The 21,130-nt window shown below is 39.8% G+C and overlaps 3 protein-coding genes across 5 annotated transcripts; 1 reads left to right on the top strand and 2 right to left on the bottom strand.

Annotated features, from left to right (window-relative positions):
- Nucleotides 1–750: 750 nt before the first annotated feature.
- Nucleotides 751–8,193, bottom strand: LOC125222149 (ABC transporter G family member 7-like). Of its 3 annotated transcripts, XM_048124627.1 has the most exons (12): nucleotides 7,880–8,190; nucleotides 6,998–7,188; nucleotides 6,763–6,913; nucleotides 6,251–6,383; nucleotides 5,698–5,899; nucleotides 4,057–4,330; nucleotides 3,401–3,532; nucleotides 2,416–2,636; nucleotides 1,880–2,092; nucleotides 1,718–1,802; nucleotides 1,126–1,363; nucleotides 751–992 (listed from the first exon to the last, which is right to left on the bottom strand). In XM_048124627.1, the coding sequence occupies exons 1-12, from the start codon at nucleotides 8,093–8,095 to the stop codon at nucleotides 961–963; spliced, it is 2,088 nt and encodes a 695-aa protein (XP_047980584.1). In that variant the 5' UTR covers nucleotides 8,096–8,190; the 3' UTR covers nucleotides 751–960. The 3 variants fall into 3 exon arrangements, with proteins under 3 accessions (XP_047980584.1, XP_047980583.1, XP_047980585.1); XM_048124626.1 differs by having other exon boundaries at nucleotides 751–1,363; nucleotides 7,880–8,193; XM_048124628.1 differs by having other exon boundaries at nucleotides 751–1,363; nucleotides 6,998–7,198; nucleotides 7,880–8,005.
- Nucleotides 8,194–9,555: 1,362 nt separating this feature from the next.
- LOC125224156 (beta-glucuronosyltransferase GlcAT14A-like) lies at nucleotides 9,556–12,760 on the top strand. The gene is made up of 4 exons (XM_048127513.1): nucleotides 9,556–10,375; nucleotides 11,551–11,626; nucleotides 11,716–11,831; nucleotides 11,924–12,760. The coding sequence occupies exons 1-4, from the start codon at nucleotides 9,871–9,873 to the stop codon at nucleotides 12,439–12,441; spliced, it is 1,215 nt and encodes a 404-aa protein (XP_047983470.1). The 5' UTR covers nucleotides 9,556–9,870; the 3' UTR covers nucleotides 12,442–12,760.
- A 595-nt stretch (nucleotides 12,761–13,355) lies between these two features.
- On the bottom strand, nucleotides 13,356–14,414 carry LOC125220260 (putative fasciclin-like arabinogalactan protein 20). Its single transcript, XM_048122419.1, has one exon. The coding sequence runs from the start codon at nucleotides 14,412–14,414 to the stop codon at nucleotides 13,356–13,358; it is 1,059 nt and encodes a 352-aa protein (XP_047978376.1).
- Between the last annotated feature and the right edge of the window lie 6,716 nt (nucleotides 14,415–21,130).

Raw genomic sequence — 21,130 nt, 5'->3', positions numbered from 1 at the left:
TTTTAGCTAACAATTGTAGATTTGGGCCTGTTTCGGCCCATTTGAATGGACTCATTTTCACCTAATCTCATGACTAACCATCTCACCTCACCCCCTCCTACTAATTTGTCCATCTCCCTCTCCTCATTATTCTCCTCTCCACCCTACTCTACAACCATGCATAAGACTAATTTAATCCTAGCCAAGGTCTATTTTAGTGTATCTTACATCGCATCTCAAGACAATTTTGTTTCATGAACCGAAAAGTCATAAAATTTCAACGGTAGTCAATGATTGATGTTATATTGATATTGTGTTGATACTGTGTTGACATTAAAATCTTAAAATTTTACACTGTGTTGATATTGTATTGAAACATATGTTGAAGCTGTATTGAGAAGTTTTGAGTTTGTACAATATATAAGTTTGCATTTTATCACTTCCCAGATATAATAAGTATATATTTTAAGTAAACTTTCCCACGTCCAAATCGTTCAAAGGTAGATTTATGAAATAAAAAATTATAAGGAACAAGATGGGTGATGGTTTCAATAATAACTGTTATTTTTCCAGCATATATTTTCAAGCATATAGTAGCATCTTATCAAAATATGAAACGTTGCATCACATTGTCTTACAACAGAAAATATAATTAAATATTTCGAGAATCCCACTAATCTGTCCCTCTCAGATAAAAAAAACGATTTATTCAAAATGGCTGAATGTAACTGATAGAGGAAAAATATCTGCATTAAGTTGGAATTCAAGACCTACCAAAAACCATAGAAAGTCAGGCAAACATTGATAGAGAAAATGTTTGTGTGAGGATCATTAATCAAAACAGACCAATATATATGTTTTACGAATATTTCTAGTACTTCAAAAAATACAAGGCAGGCCATCGCAGATGTAGTGCTCAAGCTTTGATCAGTGCTACCATGCAATTTCACTATCATTATGTTCTAATAAGTGCTACCTTCTTTATTGTGCAGGTATCGCCTCCGACTCTGCACCTGTATGAGATAAATAATAGCAAGTAGCGTATCTCACATCAAGATTATCGCAGTCCAAGGAATTACAAACCGTCTAGGCCGAATAGATTAAGTGGCTCAGATGGAGGAGATTGAAGTGGCTGGTCGGGTTTACCTTGGTCAGGAAGGGGAGATTCGGATGGTTGATATGGTTCCTCGGTTTCACTTTCAAGAGGCTCGAGCTTTAGTGGCGTTTGTAATTGATCACGAGGAGGCAGCTCAAGTGGTTGGTACTTGGGTTTGTTTTTCTCCAGCATAAGGTAAGTGGTGTAATACCAAAACAGTAGTATTCTACTTTGAGCAACCACTGTCTCTCTAATCGTACTGCCTCCAAAGGAAAGTCGATCCAGGGCCTGCAGAAGAGAGTTTAAAACCGGGGAAGTTCAGGTTGAATTGGTAATGATGGAGAAAAACATAAGATGTCATTAACTGCATCTCACGACGGGTAGTATGCAAATCAAAGTGTGGTTAAACGGGGAACTTAGAGAAGTAGAACAAGCATCCAAGTTTAGGTAGAAAAACAAAATTAGAAGAAATCTAGAACCACAACATTATGCTAGAGAGTGAGGCAGACTAGGCAGCTCAGCACACCAAGCAAGAGAAAGCCAACCACAGAAGACACCACATGAATATATTCAGCTCATATCAAGCATTTTATTCATCAACAAAAGGCAAGAATACAATGTTAAACATAATGCTTTACTCACTTGATCACCAGTCTGAATGTCAAAAGAGTTCTGATGGTCAAACTGAAGCCCACTGAATTCGTTAATGCAAAGCCCTTGAAATGCCCTGAACATAAAATAACCATGCTTAAATATTAGTATCATCCTTCGGAAGGGCAGAGCTAAATTTACTAATGGGGCTACCATCTGATGAGGGAAACACGAGGAATCCAGCGGAAGATGATTGGCGTGTTCTCTGCATTGACATAGTAGCCTCCAAATACAATGAAAACAGTCATAAAAGATGGTCCTACTGCCAGAGCTGCTTCAGTGGTTGGAACCATAGCACCAACAGTTAGGCCCATCGCAGATGCAGCAAAGGATTCCATGGTTATTATTCCACAGAACTTCCCAAATCTAGAAAGCAACATTCCTTAGTACAAGGCTTGCACACAAAACAAATTGAAAATGCTTGCATTCTGAAATATTCTTAAGACCGGAACCTTGCTAGACTAAAGATAACCTCCCCTGATATGCATAGTGATGCTTATAACAATTTACAATGTGGGTACATAATATCCAAGGGTCCATCATGTTTGGCATTATTCTAGTTCCAGTAGTTTTAAGATAGAAGTGTTAAATCACTAAGTACTGAAATCCTAAGTTTTAAGACCATTATCCCAGAGATGAGTAACTACCAACTGAGCATTACCTCCGCTTTATCCGTATCAATAACTCACCTTGACATGGTTGGATGAAGACGAGTCATGGGGTACAAAACAGTACCAAAGAGCAATGGGAATGCTGCTCCAACAGGGACCTCAGCTAATAGTTTTGACAGTAAATATGGCCCTAATGAATAGGACCCTTTCGATCTTTCTCTATCAACAATTGCACGTTCCTTAGGAAATACACCTACTGTCTTTGTCAGTGCAGCCATTGCAGTGTTTATAGCTGCAACCTGAACAAGACAATCCAAGAAATAAAGGCATGACATGAGAAATCTGATATCATATATATTTGAAATTTACATCATAGATATTAAGTATGGACAAATATCTGTAGTAATTTACTCAGAAGTATATGAATCCTGATTGACAATCTATGTCAAATAAATATTCTAGAATTTGGATTGACATTCTACAACTGGTTTTATAAAAACATCAACTGAATATTTATGTTGTGCTAGCATAAACAATGCACAATATATGTAAGCACATTGCTAAACCCTGCCACGCATGACTTCTGTGAAATGACTAGCAAACTATGTAAACGAATATAATCATCAACCCCTTCTAAATATTAATCAAACTGGTGAAGAAACAAATATGCGGTTCAAATATCAAGACCTGGTCAGCATCCCCTGGTTTATATAAAACTTATTTTAGCCAAATAACTATAACATGATCAGCATTCAGTGCCCAATTTTGAACGACCATGATCCACCTGTGATATGGTACAAATATACGATGGACATACGTCAGATGTCAGGGTGAATCTCACAGTAATCAAAAAAATATGAAAAGTTGTTAGGTCAAAAGCAGTTGGCCTATCCATCATAAGTTAATATCGCCAACAAGAGTATTCAGTGCATGCATGCCTACTCGTGTGTGGACATTTAGAACAAGCGAGTGAGCGGGAGAGACAATTGACCTTTATTCAATTCGTCTGCAACATATGAGTAACATAACATTGGCAGTAAAGAAACCAAACTACTAAACTTACCTGAAGCAATCCCATTCTATCTTGTATTGATGTCTGTGACTTCCCCATCCTCCAAAAGACAGAACCAAATATGATAGCCGATGCTATTGACATCCTTGAACGAACTTTATTCGTGGGGCCATCACGAGACGCCTTGATATCCATAATAATTGACCAAACAGACAGGAGACTGATAAATATCTTCAAGTAAATTATGAATTTGATGCTTTACCAAAATGCTGCAAATAACAAATAAGAACTAGAACTAGGCGGATCTAATCTCCCGACTCCCATGATATCCGATTTTGGAAGGTGCCTGTCCACGGGACTAGGATGACCCTAGAACGGCATGGGTAATGATGAAATCAACAACATTCACGACTTTGATTAATTTCTCACTAGAAAATACAGATACATGGTATAAACATAGTCTGCAGATTCCTGTTTATTGGTGTATAGACTGAACAATCTTATCACATAAACATAGCCAAAACATGGAAATTGGTTTCTACACATTTTCTTATCAGGGAACTGATATGTCTTGTTCAAGTAAGCTTCTGCTTTGCCACCATGGCAACTCACACAAAATAAGGAATACAACTCCTCTTATGAAAGGATATATATAAACCCATTTTAAATAATATCCATGTTACTGAATAGAATGACAACATGTTTACCTGCATCCATGCACGTCTGAGGAGCAAACAGAATTGCCTCCACCAACCACCTTTACTTTTGGCAATAACTTTCTTCCTCAAGGTTGTGGTGTCCTTAAGATCAAGCCCGGAAAGTGAAGTTGAATACAGAGTTGATGGCATCTGCTCAGTAAATGACTCAATGAGACCGTCTATTCTTTTCTGAGAAGCGTCAACACTCTCAGGAGAACTATAGTCTACTGAAATGAGATCAGCCAAAAACTCAGCAGGATTGACATGTTCAGGGCAGATAAACCTGTCATTAATTTACGTTGTCAACTAAAAACTTCACAAGTGATTAGCTACTTGCTAAATCTATAAGCAAATAATATATTGAACTAGATGCAATTTCACATGAGACAAACTCGACAAATCTCATGTTAGATACTCCCTCAGTCCCACAAAAGATGTCACACTTGTGGGATGGCACGAGATTTTAGGAGGTTTTGTTTTGTGTATTAGGTGGAAAGAGAAAATATAATATTTATATTATTGTGAGAAAGAACTTTTTCTAAAAAATAGAAATGTGACATCTTTAGTGGGACAAGCTAAAATGGAAAGTGAGACATCTTTTATGGGACGGAGGGAGTACCATATAATTCTGACAAATAGCCAAATAGTGATGCTTCCATTTTATTTTACCAGGATATTCAAATTATTTAAGAAATAATTTTACTGTCAGTGTAATGGTACCATAATCTATTAGGCCTCTAACTTATGTCAGTGTGATGGTACCATAATCTATTAGGACTCATTCTCCTCATTAATGCATTCTATAAATAGTGAGATGAGAGGTTGGAAGTCACCACTAAATAATGGCGCCTCAGCATCATAATTTGGCCAAGTCTCATACATGAATCATGTTCACAAGTCCGGCCAAATCAAACAAAGCACCATCTCATTAATTTCCTAAAATAAAGTTATAAATTTACCTATATTTAGATAAAAGAATATTTTTTCGGAGTTAGAGAATTTATCTATTGCATCTTCTAGTACAGAATTAAATTCCGTAAGAATACTCAAATTGCATAGATTTTATTATAAAATAATCCTGCACTTGTAGTTTGTAGAGTTATGCAGTTCAGTAAAATAACACAGCCTGTAAATCAGGAAAGGATTAAGCTGAGAACTGATCAAATAGCCATTACAAGCTACTTTACCTTGTAAAGTCCAAAACACGCGATCAAGGGGTTAGAGCATAACTTATTATTTCATTAGTCTTTGGGCTGATATAAAACCGGGGGTGTTTTTCTTTAACAGGGAAGACATTTTATATATGAAGACAAGTTCGAGGATAAGATGAAACTAATATGACCTATGCAAATTCAAGAATCACACTTTACTGGAAGTAGATGATTCAAGTAATTATGCCCATGTGCATAGACCAGTCACCATTGTAAATATTGTTTTACATTTACACGCAAAGTGCTCTTAGAATGAGTTGAGATTTTTAATGAAAAAGTAGAACTTGAAAGAACAAAATAGATAAGGAATTCCATCAAAAAACTATTTTCTCACAGAAAGCTAGACAAACAAGTAGGCATCCAATCACTCGTGCTCTTAGGATAGGATATAATAGCAGCTTGACATATCATTTTAAGTGAAGAGAAACAGACAACCAACCCAAACTTTGAGAAGTAAGCCAGAGCTGCATCACGTGCAGGACCCGCATAGACAAGTGAACCTTCTGTGAGCAACACAATGTCATCAAATTTGGCATACACCGATCCTCTAGGCTGGTGTATAGAACAGATTACTGTATGACCATCCTGTGCAAGTTGACGTAGTGTTTCCATCACTTTCTCAGCCTGGAAGGCATCAAGTCCTGAAGAAATGATTTTTATTAACACATAGTTTTGCACATAGTGTTCATATCACTATACTTAAAGCAAGAAATAAAAAAATTGGTGGGGGAAAGAGAGCAAGAAAGATAAATAAAAGCAGAGATATACACAATACTGAACCCACTGAAACGAGAAACACAAAAGAATCAACCAACGAAGCATGACTGGTGATTCAGGAGATGAAATAAGCTCAACCATGATTATAAATATTAATTTTTTTACGGCTTTAAAAAATTAGGTTTTCTGCTCCTTCGGTTGAAATGAAAATTTTCATTTAACCAAACAAATTCTCCATGAAAACAGAAAATTTTTAAGTGAACAAATAACCATGCCTGTGGTAGGTTCATCAGCAAAAATTACAGACGGACTAGCAATTAGCTCGCATGCCAGTGACAATCTTTTCTTTTCCCCACCACTGATCCCACGGACTTTCGCATCCCCAACTCGTGAATCAGCACAACTGACCTTTTAGGAAAAGCACAAGGAATGCGTCAGAGGAGAATGATTAGTCCGTACTTGTATCCTACAAGGCTTTAGCCCTGAGAAACTATAACTACATATACATCAGTATATGTACTTATGTACTCATTAAGTCATTATGATGGTCTAAAAGTTAGATATTCGTGAATGGTTAAATTGCACATTTGCAGATGTTGTTGGTCATTGCATTGAAAAGGTTTTGAGCAAAAATAAAAATTGCAGGTATTCAATCAAAACCAACTACTGAAATGCTCAGCAAGTTCTTGTATCTAAAACACGGTTATTTAAAGTGTTGAATTGAAATTCTAATTAAAAAAAAACTGATGTATACAGTTAATATCTAGTGAAACAAAGACATGCTCACCAGGCCAGTTTTGAACAAGAGATCATTTACATATTGATCTCTTGCTTCCACTGAAGATATATCCTGCAGCTGCAGCTCAGCAGCAAGGGAGAGTGTTTCTCGCACAGTCAATTGTGAGAAAAAAAGATCCTCCTGCCTAATATATGCCAACCTGCAACAATACTCACCACTTCAAGTAACCAAAATGATTTCCATGTAGTCAAGGACAAGTTGGTGTTAAGAAAGACAATCGTACTTGTAATTTTTAGCTGAGTATGGTCGCCCATTAACCTCCAAAAGGCCAGATAAATGTAGCCTGGGCAATGCCACTAACTGACTGGCCAAAACATTAAGCAAGGTAGTCTTCCCAGATCCAGAAGGGCCCATTATTGCAAGTAATCTACCAGGCTTTGCCTCTCCGCTGACATTTTTCAGCAGAAACCGGACCTAGCAATCACTGATGTTTAGTTAACTAAATATAGTTATTTATCCAGTTAGTGTTGCATTGACCAGGGCTTAGCATAAGATTAAAATGTGAAGGCGGAACTATCTAAGAGATACCCGAAAGATGAAAATGATTTAATGTGACGTGAAATGTCAAGATAACGTGCACTTTAAACGCTAGGCATTGAAGTTCTCTCATGTTTCTTAGTATTACTCACCTTATTTCTATAAATGCAAGGGAAGTGTCCTACGTTTAATTTCCAATAAGATAAGAATGCAAGAGATTGCTCCTGTTTTCGCACATACGTACTGATACGGTTTTGACACATCAAGTTCTTCAGATTGGTAATTTTAGAATCATTATTACTCAACCAAACATTCATTCCTTCAAGAATGTAGCAGCTAAAATCACAAGTGCCAGTTTGTGCCAGTGTTATCCTATTTGTTCACTCATATAACTCCAAACCACCAGCGCTTGTTCCTTCACACAATCACATCACTCATCATAAAAATTAACCTCATGATATGCTTAATTTTATCTCACGCCTCTAATATATACTAAGAATCTAACTCAGCCACGAAGAGAACAGAAAAGGCACAAAGAACAATGCTCTGCATGTACGGATAGTGGTTCAATGGATACATAATAATAGTACAAAAATGCACATGTATATAAAACCATAACTCCACTCACTAATTTGGAGGATTTATCGGAGAGAGAGCAATTTATATTGCTCCATTTGATAGTGACCGGCGCAACTTTGAGTTCCGCTGCCGGAACCTGGCCTTCTTCCTCGTCGGGAAGTAACACCGGTCCCGGGCCAGAGAAGAGGCGCAGTAGCAGGGCCGCCGCTGCGGCCGCCAGCAGCTGCCCCACTCCACCACCTCCTTTCCCGCCAATTCCCAGCATGTCTCTCTAAATTCTTCGGCGTGCTATCTTCGGCTCTAATCCACTGACAGTCCTGAGCCAAGAGTTGAGCAATATGCATACGAATACGACGCCGTTTCCCCTTTAACTATACCCTTCAAAACAAAAAGAAAAAAAAAATACGACTGGCGTTTGTTTTGGGTAACGGTTTGGAGCCAAGTCTGCCATATCAACACGTGTCCCTTATAAAGATAAGATACGGATCCGAACCTCGGGTCCCCGATCCGACTAATTATATAGAGTATATATGTCCGTTTTTTTTCAATCCAACTTTTGCATTCTCGTTATTATTCATAATTTCATCATTTATGATTGCCAATTTATATGACACTCCACTTATTATCTTTTGTATATGTAGGTGAGTGATATTTAGCAATATGCGTATGATTCAATGTTCAGAAATGTTTAGAGCATTTGTATATTTTTCATAATATTATCATATAGTAGTATCATTTATAATTAGATACTTTATTCGTAACATCGCAAGTGATCAACTTACCATTTTAAGTTGTTCCACCGCAAGTGATTCATATCATTTTTTTTGCAAAAATCAATATTTTATCTCTTTATTTCTTTTATTTTTTCTCTATTGAATATTTTAAATCTTTTCTTATATCGACTTGATGATAATCTTATCAATTGTGTATTATTACAACACATGTCCAACCAAAAGCTCATACTATTATGGGACGGTGAGAATATTATATTAATATAACTAATTTTTATCTTTATGCGTTAGATTTATAAAATGTTAATTTTATCGTTAGCATCTCGATTAACCCATTATGCTAGTTCGAACCCGAACATTCAAGTTATGATTGAAAGTTTATAAACCAATGAAATCACAATCCAGTTAGCTTGCACCTAATTAACCCACGATCCGATTAAAATTGCCCCAAAAATTGATAAACTAGTCCAATTGACATCCCTAAGCATTATCATAATTTCACAGCCATGTCTAGAAGAAGTCTTCGTCGTGTTTACATATCAGAATAGTCATCTAGTTTGTTAAATAAATAGTCATAGACGTAATGCAATTGCTCTGAAATTACATGATTAATTCATTATTTCCTCCTCCCACCAACTCAAAAGTGACATAATACTTTCTTCCGTTTTCGTTTTCATTTTCACGTAAATTCTTGATTTGCTCCAATTTGGTTGAGGAGATTTGCATCCTTTCATGCAACTTTTGAATGCTTGATTAATAATCTCCTGTCCTAAAAGAACAACTCAACATAATCGTCGAGAAGATCCACCGACAAAGCTATAACCTATAATTAAAGAAACGCGTGTATTACACTCGAACATTGTGGGCGTGGGAAATATGTATACAACGAGACCAAAATTCCATTTCCAATCAATCCACTACTTTAATACGTGTATATAAAGTTTAAAACAAATAATTAAATCATCGAAATATCATCAAAATATCAAAAGGAAAAATAAAAAAGTAAATATAGAGCAGTTTTTCATTCTTCACCTCCAGCTCTAAATCTAGCACCTCTTGCATTAAAACCCTAATCCAAACAAAATTCCCACAATAGACTCCAAGACTCTGGGTAAAAAACCGAAAAATTGCCCCAATTTTGATCCGGCACACAGGTTTCTGATACTTTATTTAAAAATCATAGAATCCCCTTTGCAATTCTGAATCTTGTACTCATTTTAGCATTCTTTGTAGTTTATCCTGATTTGGAATTTGGTCTGTTTTAACAAATTTATTCGCTTTCCTCTCTTCAATTAAATTCCAATTTGAAATGGGAGCTGAAAAGAAATGGCTATACACCCTGTTTTTGGGGGCATTTATCACATTTCTGATATTCTCGTCGTTTATTTCGGGATTTGGTTCTTCCTATTACTATGCTTTCCCTCCAAGCAAGCAATTTTCTTCGACCGTCGATCACGGGCCGGGCCGCCCGCCGTCGTTCGCCTTCTACATTTCGGGCAAGCGCGGCGATGGGGATCGGTTGTACCGCCTGCTTCTGGCGGTGTACCACCCGAGGAATAGGTATTTGCTGCATATTTCGGCCGATGGGAGCGATGAAGAGAGGGTTAGGCTCGGGGAAATGGTGAAGTCCTTCCCGGCGGTTCGGGCCTTCGGGAACGTGGATGTGATCGGAAAGCCCGATCCGAACACCTACATGGGGTCCACCAATCTCGCGGCTATTTTGAGAGCGGTTGCGATTTTACTGAAGGTGGATGAAGGTTGGGATTGGTTTATCTCTCTCAGCGCCACGGATTATCCCCTAATTACGCAAGATGGTAGGTATTCTATTTTGTTGTTTTTGAATTCTCTTTTCTCTGTTAACTTTTAGATGGAATTGAATTGTTTGTGGCAGTTAGGGATTAGGATTTGAGCCTTTGTGCTATTGCTAAATGCCCAAGGATATAAGCATGTGAATTTGAAAGACTCAATCTTAGTGGAATTAACTTAATCACAATTATCAGTTGCGAGAAGATATCCTTTATTGGTTACTGTTGTTGATATAAATTGATTGCTATATCTGAATTGATTTTTGATGTTTTGGCTCAGGCCATCTCGTTGTGTTGATATTTCCTAATATAAATGGCATTTTTCTTTTATGAGCCATTTTTTACTATGAATGGCTGAAACTTTCTGAATTGCTTAGTTTCTATATCTGGAAATTGGCTCCAACTGTTAGATATCCAATTACATTTCCCTTCTTTAGTAGATCCTAAATTGCAGTTACTGCTGGATGACTATTATGTAATGAGAACATAAATTAAGCTTATTGTACGGTGATTTTTTTGTCAAAGCTGTATTACTTCTCACAGTAAGTTGCAAAGTCAACCTACTGGTTAGTTGAGATTGATCTCATGTCACTCCTATTTCTGGGACATGCTTCTCTTGACATGGAGCAGCCATGGCAACCTGTTTCTCATTTAGTGACTGGTCATTTGTTTGTGTAGCTTAACCCAAAGAGGGCTTCTCATTTTCACTTTACTGTTAGACTTTTAGTTGAAGATATGGTTTTCTGCCACAAACAAAGATATGGTATAACTGTCTGAAAAGTCTGTTAGCTTGTCAGTGGGGTTGCATATATTTTTCCATCTCTATCTATAGTATGAAAGCTGAATCCCATTTGAGCTACTTCAATACATGACAAAAGTTTCTTGGCAAAACTTCTGTTTTACTTTTAAAGAGAAGACTTTCAAGTCTTTCACTAATCATTATGCCATCTACACATACACAAACACATATGAAGCTTGCATCACTTATTGGATATAAAGGATGCAGAGATGATGACACATTTCTTAAATCTATGTGAACCGTTAAGCTTGGAAAAAAGCAACAGTTTCACTTAAGAAGAAATGTCCCACATTTTCTTTCAATGATAATAGTTAATTTCATGAACTTTTGTCTTACTTGTGTGGTTGTGTTTTTGATTCATCTTCTTTGCTACTTTGAATTTCAGACTTGTCTCATGTGTTCTCGTCAATTAGGAGGGATCTGAATTTCATAGATCACACTAGTGAACTGGGATGGAAAGAGTATGCAAATCCTTACCTCTTATTATCTTCAATTTTACCGGCAAATCTAAATGCCTTCACTTATATTTCTCTTGTCAATGACATTACAGAAGCCAAAGAATTCAGCCCATTGTAGTAGATCCAGGTATTTATTTAGCAAGGAAAACACAAATCTTTCATGCTACTCAAAAGCGATCATTGCCTGATGCTTTCACGGTTTTCACAGGTAAATTTGATTTGCTGTTATGGTACATTATATGGATTTCTTATGATCTAAACTAGTTGCCTAGTCCTAATGATTCCTTATTGTATTTCTAGGTTCCCCATGGGTCGTATTAAGTCGTCCCTTCCTTGAATTTTGTGCGTTTGGCTGGGATAATCTACCACGAACTCTTCTAATGTACTTCACCAACGTCGTTCTGTCCGAAGAAGTCTATTTCCACACTGTTATTTGTAATTCACCAGAGTTTAGTAACACAACCGTGAATGCTGACTTGAGATTTTTTATCTGGGATGACCCGCCAAAGATGGAGCCTCATGTCCTCAGCAGCTCAGATTATGAGGAGATGGTCAAAAGCGGAGCTGCTTTTGCAAGGCAGTTTGAGAAAGATTCAGTGGTGCTCGACATGATCGATAGGAACATCCTGAAACGGAATCCAAACCGTGCCACACCAGGCGCATGGTGTAGGGGTCGGAGGAGCTGGTGGATGGATCCATGCTCACAGTGGGGGGACGTGAACGCTGTGAAGCCGGGCCCTCAAGCGAACAAGTTTGGCAACTCCATTGACAAACTCCTTGATGGTTGGAATGAGAGGTCGGACATGTGCGTGAAATGAGAGTTTGTGGGGAAGAAGGTTTGAACATTGTTTTTGAGGTTGGGGAATGCATTCTTTGGTGGCTTATGTGAGGGGTTTGAAAGCTGGAAGGAGGCGTGGCAGCCATTGGTGTGGCGGAGGAAGAGAATTCTCTGTACAGACTCTCACTGAATAGTCTTCCAAGTATACCAAGAAAGCCCCTCTCAACCCGTGCACCCTTTTCGCGAAATGCAGCATCACTTTATTACTTGAGTTGCTTCATGTTTCGTTGTATCCTTGGAAATATGTTGTAAAAACTTGATCACCTTAATATAAATGGAGAACTCATTTCTTCACTTCATGTCTATATCTATATATGTATGTGATTGCTACGGCTTGAGATTTTTCTGAGCAACTGCCTTAAAACTTAAAAAGTGTTTTCATTTTGTCATCGAGTCATTTTGTCACCACTTCTCTCACTTCTAGCTGGACAATTGCTAATGAAAAATGGAGACAGGTGCCATCACCAATTTGAGATGTGTCGGTTCAAAAGTAAACTACTCGTATATACAAGCAAAAGAAATAAAAATTGGTATACTTTTTGAGTAGTACTAGAAGTTAGTAGATTTGATGGCATTCAATAGACACGAGTGCGAAATATTAGCGTCCTATTCAAAGATTCACATTTTACTCGCAAAATTTAAAGAGGGGAAACCGGACAGAAGCTGAGGAAATCCCATTTTGTTAGTTGATTGATTTCATAGGTTGTACACCTCTTTTTTGCCCTACACTAATTTAACTCTAAGATGAGGCTTTGCCAAAAAATCTTGATTCTTGAAACCAATATCTCATGTAATAAGCATTTGAATACACAACAAATGCAAATATCATAACATCTCAAGAATGGCTATTCAAGAAAATAGTAAGTAAAAGTGAAAATTGACATCTTTGTTAGCTCAGGTTTCTTGCTCCGGAAACTCCTCCCCCAACTCTTCCTCCTCGGCGTCAAGCTCCGGCAGCGCAATCACCCCACTGATCCCATGAATCACCAGCCTCCCACTCTCATACATATCCGGAAACGAAATCCGAACCCCATTAACCGTCAGCATCTCATCATCCTTCCCATCCTTGCTCACATTCAAAGCATACCCCTTCACATTCAAGATCGGCGCCGTGCTCCCATCCGACCCCTCGAGGTCGAGCCACCGCACCTTGCAAGGCGCCACGTGCCTCGCCAGCAGCGACGAGTACTCAAGAAAATCCCCGGAAAACTCCACCAGCTCCTGATCCGGCGGCGCGAACAGAGTCCAGTCATCCCCGCCGCGGTCGTCGAGGAAGCCGAGGAGCTGGAGCTCGAGGAAGGAGGCCATGATGGATCGGCCCCTGGCCTTGAGCACTCCAGCAGCGTCGCGGAATCGGGAGAGGGCCTCGAGCTTTGTGCAGCGGAGGAATTGAGGCCTCGGGTTGAAGCGAGCCGGGATGGAGAGGGGGAGGGTGAAATTGGGGTCGAAGAAGGAGTCGATGGCGTAGACGAGGAGGAAGCCGTCGTCAAGGAGGGGGAGGGAGGAGACGGGGACGTTGTTGATGGAGATCTTGTGGGATTGGATGGAGGTGACGATGAGGTGTTTGGAGGGGGAGAGGGAGGGGATTGGGGTGGAGAAGGGGAAGGAGAGGAGGGCGGAGGGGGAGAGGGAGACGGGGGAGAAGTGGAGGAGGAGGTGTGGGAGAGAGGGCTGGCCGTAGGAGGCGAAGGAGGTGTCGGGAGGGGAGAAGATGGTGAGGGGTGTGGCGGCGGAGGAGGAGAGGGGGAGGCGTTGGGTGATGGCTTGGAGGGTGAGTGACATGGCGATGTAGCCGGAGTTGGCCAGGGTCTCTGCCGCGTCGGACAGGGAAGAAGAAGTGGTGGACGGCGGCGGCGGCGGCGGAGGAAGGAGTGGGGACGGAGATGGTTGGGTGGCGGTGGAGAGGATGGAGAAGAGGAGGAGTGGAAGAAGGACTAGTTTTAGAGATGCCATGGTTCTGTGATGTTGCAATTAACTGCTTTCATATTTTGAGTATAACGCTCGATTTGGCGGGAGGGGACACGTGGGATGCTTCTATTGGGCTTCTATATAACTGAAAGTTGTTTGCATTTTCTTGATATTAGTGCTATTCATTTTATTTTTTGATGAGCGCAGTAGATAAAGTTGCGTAAATATTTATACATTAAATATTAGAGAGAAAATATATTTTTATAAAATAACATGGGAGAGAACTTTTGCAAAAAAAAGTATGATATTTTTTATAAGATAGGTTAAAAAAGTGTAACTTTTATATTGGGACGAAATAATATTCGAGGTCAAATATGTATTAGGGATGGGGAAAAATATTGAAATACTGAATTTTTGGTATATTGTGAATTTCAGTTTGGTAAGATATCTTACTGAAAAATTTCAATAAAATATATGGTATGATGGTTTCAGTAAGGTGTATCGTACCGACCCACCATGTGAATAATCTCTTTAGTGAATGGGCCCGACCTGAGAGCTATGGCTCAACATGTCCCATTTACAATTTAGATTGTGCTTGGTACGTGAAATAAACAATGGACAAGTTACAATGGAATTGGGTTTATTTTTTTAAAATTATAGTTAATTTCTGCAATCTGAAATAAATGGCCCATACTTACGTTGAGTCTAAGAATTATTTGAAGAGTGTACTTTTAAAAATGAGGCATTGGTTCTCTTTTAAAAATTAATTAATTGCTGTACCATATTCGAGCCCATTATCATTATTACATAAGCTTTAATGTTGGAATTAGTGTAGGTTTGATGCTTTAATAATTTATATAAAAAAATAAGGTCTTACTATCAAAATTATTCCTTAAACCAATTATGTGTGCAGATAAGAAGAGCCTTCATTTTTTCGAGAATGAGTTGTTCATGTATTTGTTCAATATTTGTGCTTTCAACAGTTAAGAAATATTTTGAGACAACCGTCATTATAGGAATACTACACATATCACACCTTATTTTAGCAAATTAGAAAAGCTCACCTTAAGGTTATGAATTATGATATATTCTTAATAAAATATTGATACATTCACACAACCATTATTCGCAATTATTTATAAATGCAAATATAATATATACATGCCATCTAAATTGAGCTAAAACCCATAATTTTCTATAACCAGAGTAAATATATGCTTATGCTTCAAAGGTTTAAAACCAAATTTTACTGATATATAAGACTGCGAAATTTGTAAATTTAAAGTGAATTTAGTCATTTAGTAGTAGTACTATTTGTTATTATGATCCTGGCCTTATTTAGATCTTGCTATCATAAAGTAACCGCCATTTTCAGGATTGTAGAGACAGGGAGATTATGTTGAGACTTGAGAGCATCCACAATAGTGGACTAGCGCCCGCCCTAGCCACCGGCTAGCGGCTCGGGCGTAGCGTTAGTCCACTATTCCGTTAGGCGAACGGGACGGACGAGCATCCGACGGACGAGAGGTCGGGCACGTACATCGAGTGTTAGCTGATCGGCTAACGCCCGAAATTCATTTTTTTTATTTCAACTCTATATATACAGCTCGTTGCACTTCATTTCATTCACACCACTTGTTTTAACGAGTATCTTTTCCTTTTCCTCCTCTCTCATTATCTGTAGAAAAAAATGGCTCTTGATGGTGATGATGATCCAATGCAACGAAAGGACGATGAGTTGTGGAACCGGACTTTTGCGGAGATAGATCGGTTGGTGCAATAGCACGTGCAACAACAGATGCAGCCGGCGGTCCCTCGCCCCATCCAACATCGACGTACAGTCGCCCGGGACCACTTCGGTGCCCACCAACGATTGTTTGACAACTACTTCGCTTAGGAGCCGCGTTTTGGAGATTCGTTTTTCCGTCGGCATTTTAGAATGTGCTGACCGCTCTTTCTGCATATCATGTCGATGTTAGAGGTTCGGTATATGTATTTCCATTTCAGAGAGGATGAGAGCGGTAGACCCGGTCTATCGCCGATTCAGAAGTCACCGCTGCAATTAGGCAGTTGGCCTATGGAGGCGCGACCGAAATGTTCGACGAGTACCTTCACATCGGAGAAACGACTCCCCGCGAGTGCCTGATGAATTTTTGTCGAGGTGTCATTGAAGAGCTGGTAGAAATGTTCTTGTGTGTATGTAATAATATTCAGACTTCTCAGATCGCAGAGAATCCGCTAGATCACGGGGTCTAGGAACTCAGAGAACCCTTGAAACCCTCGGTCGTTGGGCACACAATCTTTTCATGCTTTTCAAAACCCTCAACCCACTGTACTTAAACGAACTAGTATAAGGAAGCAGTGATCGAATCCCACAGAGATAGAGGCGTAAGTAAACATGCAGGAGAACTTGGACACTTGTTTTGGCTGCTGCCATGCATTTTGTGGGGTTGAGACTTAACTACTAGACTGGAGAATTGTAAATAATCTATTCTAACAGCTAGACCTAGGCAAATATAACGAAGACATGCATGAAAAAAAATAAGATGTAAACGAGACAACACTCCAGCGATAACATATTACTAGACCTAATAAACAACTTTTCCTAAAAATGCCTAGACAGAGGAAAGACAGATCGGGGGGACCATTTCCCAAAATAGAAAGGTACGAATGAAAAGCTGCAAAATAACTAACTAAAGGCTCAACTAACAACTAGCTTCATCTTCTCTAACGATCCTTGATCACAAAATGCAGAGAAAACAGAGTAAACTTATAACACGGAGCAGAGCAAGCTGAATTAAACCATTAAACTACGAGTAACTACTAAGATTAAGTAGATCTACTATTGCAAGACGAGGTAAATGAGAAAACAGAAACTAAACATCAAATCCATGCAGAAATGAACAGATCCAAACACTGGACGCTTCATCCGCTCCGGATCCAAACCATCCACAACATACCACAGCAATTTCCATCTCCGATCACACAGATTCAACCAGATTCAAACGATCAACTACGATCTCCACACAATTCAACTATAAAACTCTGATCAATCGCTAAAAGCATCCAAAGAAAATAGAAAAACAGTAATAACATGAAACGAAATTATAGCAACAACTTCCATAGCTAATCAAGTGCAGATTCAACAGAAATTTAACAAAATAAGGCCGAGCTTCGAACTGCGAAGTCTCAGGAAATTCAGATCGAAAACTTAAAACAGAAACTAAATTGTATCTTCACCTCGCGAGGAGACGGTGTTACACAAACTGATTCTCGAACCTTGAACCGTAAAAACCCCCAAACCGATCCCCCAGGTGTGTGTAGAGTGTGAGAAAACTGAGCTAAGAGCTAAATGGATGATGATGACCCCTTCATGTATGCCGCGTGCTCTTATTTACAAGGAGTTGAGCTTCTAGATCCTTCCTTTTATTTCCCATTCTGCCCTTTATCTAGGATGCTCCTCCGTCTGGTAAACTCTCTTCTTTTCTGCTCATTTTCTCTGTCAACCTCCTTCTTCAGGCGATCTTCTCCTTTCTTCCTGGATCTGGCATTTTCTCTACGCACTTGGCTTACAAAACCTTGTTAGACTTGGGAAATTACAGAATTTAACCCCATAACCAATGCAAGAATTTAGCCTTATCAGTCATCCACATATTCGGGGATGAACTTGCAAGGTCTGATGAACTTCGAACCTGTATCTTCGAAAGCCTACCGCTCACGACTGCCAAGGCCTGATGAACTTGCACGGTAGGGTGCACGGTTTTCCCAAAATGTTGGACTGTATAGATTGTATGCATTGGGAATGGAAGAATTGCCTCGCCGTTTGGAAAGGGATGTACACGACCGGATTCAAAGGCAAGAATCCCACAATGATACTCGAAGTCGTTGTTGACTACCGGCTATGGATTTGACATGCGTATTTTGGGGTTGCCGAGTTGAACAACGACATCAACGTCCTATAGTCGTCGCCCCTTTTCAATGAGCAGTGCCTTGGCGTGTGATACGGGAATATCTTCAAGAATATCCCTCATATCTTATTAATTATTTAGCTATCATATCTTTCTAGCATATTTATTTCTTTTTCAGTAAGTTAGGTTTATTTCTTGTTCATTAAGTTAAAATACTTCTATTATAAATAGGAGACATTGTTATTCTATTCAATAAATCAATATATCAGAATTATCTTATTTTATCATCTCTTTCATTCCTGCAATTTATTTTCTTGCTCAAAACCCTAGTTGAACGATATTTGGCTGCTCGACGGGATTCTCCCCGCGAACGAACCAATATCTTCATCGCGAACTCTCGCAGTTATCTCTGGATACGAGTCATCTCGTATCATCTGGTGCTCTCATCGGATCTCTTCCTCCGAATCGACATCAACATGGCATACAACTACCCCGAATCGCCAATTTGACTGACAGTTCTCCTTGCCACTGCCCATGCCGAGCCCCACATCGTGTTGGTACCCCCCAAGACAGGACGTGCAATTTGGATACTCCTATCCAGATCCGGCATTCTCGATTCCAGTGCTACCCTTTAGCGCGCCAAGGTCCTCTTTGGTGTCCGATCCGCACCCCGAGCCTGACCCACCTGATGGGCCCCCGTTGTACACCACTGCATAGCCGCCTTATCAGTCCTTCCAGCCACCATCGCCTCTGTACCAGCTTCCTTACAATGGTGTCGACCATATGGAGCCCCTTGGCATGCCGTGTGATCTGGTGACGCAGGATTTGGAACCGAACCTATCGGTGGCTACCTTGGCTTCACAGCTTGACCGCAGATGTCGAGCAATTGATGTCATGGATGGAGGTGAAGCGACCTCCACCAGCCCCAGCTGTTCTCCATCACGTTCCACCGCCTGAACCAGCCCCGCCTTATGAGCTGCCGTTGTTTGGGTCACGAGAAACACTACCGCTCAGACACTAGCACTACACGGATCAGGAGATGTCCATTCCCTCGCTGACGCCGCAACCGAATGATCCGTATTCCCACTTTCAGCTGTCAGAAGAGCTATATCCTCCGGTGTACAATGGAGAAGGATATTCGAGAAATTCCACCATTGCAGGCAGTAGGCTGCCACAACCGATCTCTCATCCATTGCAATTGATGGATTGCACGTCCTTGCCACAATTTGCTGGTTCAGTGACACTCGGGCAACGACGAACCTTCCACGCCGGATATCATCACGAACAACAACTATATTCCCATCAGACCTCTGATGCAGTTGCGTCTCCGCTGCACGAGCCTGACCGAAGGATGGGGATGTTTGCTAAGATGGAGTCTCATCTTGCCATCACCGATCGTCATGTGGACAGTCTCCGTCCGCCTGATTTTCCTGAGCCAGAACCACCGAACCCACCACATCGCTCACCCTCTTGTTGGAGACCGACGAGCCATTGCTGCTCAGTTGTACCGCTGCCCGTTGCAGCTGCTGCTCAGCGCAATCCTGATATCGTTGGAGATGAGGATGAATTGTTAGACGATGACCGGCCTCCACCAACCATGATGACTCTGTCGTGCAGCCCCAATATTAGGTATGATTCAATGGAATTAATTGTTGATGATGATAGTGATGAATCAGTAAAATCTTGTTCGAGTAATGCAATTGTTCGATTGCCTAACCGAGATCAAGTTGGGATTGATGAGGTTTTGTTAGACCATGAAGAGACGAATGGATTTCCAATAGCTTCATCAAGGGGTATGACTTTTCAGGAGCTTTGTTTTCGAGCTCGACGTGAAGCGCTAGAGTGCATTCCGGTGGAACTGGATATCTGTGGGACGTTCTACTGTTATGGTATTGTTTCTCCTTCGACTAGTCGAGTAAGTGCAAAACAACGGTCTTGTACGTTTGATCTAGGAGGTAGTACTTCACAACACTTTGCTCGTGATGGGAAGAAGATTGATTCATTTATTGAATTGAAAACAGAGGATCCAAATGTTGGGAGTGGTTTTCTTGTCACAAGTGGCATTATGATTACAAATGCACAAATGTGTCAGAGAAGGCCCTGGACGCCTTATGCTAGTGCCAATTTTTCATATTTATCCCTCTTAGAACCCACCTCTCTTAAGGGATGGGACTTGGATGTTATGTTAAGTGTACTTATTCAATAGATTTTGGTTACACACGATGATTTAGTGGTTTCCTAATCATTTATTGGTGGTCTCAGTAGGAATTTTTCTACTGATCTTCGGCACATTCCATTAGTTTTTTTGGCTAGCAAGTGTATTGGTGGGTATATTTTTCGGTGAATCATGGTTTACATATGCTACTTCCATTGAAAAAAGCATTGATGAGTAATTTGTAATCCACAGTGGTTTACTCGTAGTGATGGTAAAATTTGTCATAACTAAAGTGGACAAAGAGCTTATGCACTCTTTTGTGGCCATTGCGTTTGGTGCATTCTGCGTGGTGGTCAGGAGCACGAGCCATGCTCATGTTGCTGCAAATTTTATTTATGAATGGGACCATAGTCGGCAACTTTCAAAACTTCAAGCTCCTATATCTGGATTTCTTTTACATATTCATCGAAATTATGCAAGTGTCAATTTTTGCAACACGTTTCATGAGGTTGCTGCAGCGGGAGCTAACTTGGAGTACAATGGCTTGAAGGGAGAGACTGGTTACATGGTTCATGACCCTGGTTTGGCTATGGCTACAATGGAAATTGTTGAGCAACAATGGAGAACACTTGCAAATTCCCTTATTGTTGGGAAAAATGATTCAGAAAATCAAATGGTAGCAGCTTCAATATTTTTAA

Source organism: Salvia hispanica, chromosome 4, assembly GCF_023119035.1.
Source record: "Salvia hispanica cultivar TCC Black 2014 chromosome 4, UniMelb_Shisp_WGS_1.0, whole genome shotgun sequence".
NCBI classification, from domain to species: Eukaryota; Viridiplantae; Streptophyta; class Magnoliopsida; order Lamiales; family Lamiaceae; genus Salvia; species Salvia hispanica.
This window is presented reverse-complemented; position numbering and strand designations above follow the sequence as displayed.

Bases quoted from the DNA above. Each gene is read 5' to 3' on its own strand.
- LOC125220260 (XM_048122419.1), bottom strand. From the start codon at position 14,414: ATGGCATCTCTAAAACTAGTCCTTCTTCCACTCCTCCTCTTCTCCATC.
- LOC125222149 (XM_048124626.1), bottom strand. From the start codon at position 8,095: ATGCTGGGAATTGGCGGGAAAGGAGGTGGTGGAGTGGGGCAGCTGCTG. The intron at 7,189-7,879 runs GTGAGTGGAGTT...AGTGATTGCTAG, and splicing joins CCGATAAATCCTCCAAATTA to GTCCGGTTTCTGCTGAAAAA. The intron at 6,914-6,997 runs GTACGATTGTCT...GTATTGTTGCAG, and splicing joins TACTCAGCTAAAAATTACAA to GTTGGCATATATTAGGCAGG.
- LOC125224156 (XM_048127513.1), top strand. From the start codon at position 9,871: ATGGGAGCTGAAAAGAAATGGCTATACACCCTGTTTTTGGGGGCATTT. The intron at 11,627-11,715 runs GTATGCAAATCC...ATGACATTACAG, and splicing joins AGTGAACTGGGATGGAAAGA to AAGCCAAAGAATTCAGCCCA. The intron at 11,832-11,923 runs GTAAATTTGATT...TTGTATTTCTAG, and splicing joins TGCTTTCACGGTTTTCACAG to GTTCCCCATGGGTCGTATTA.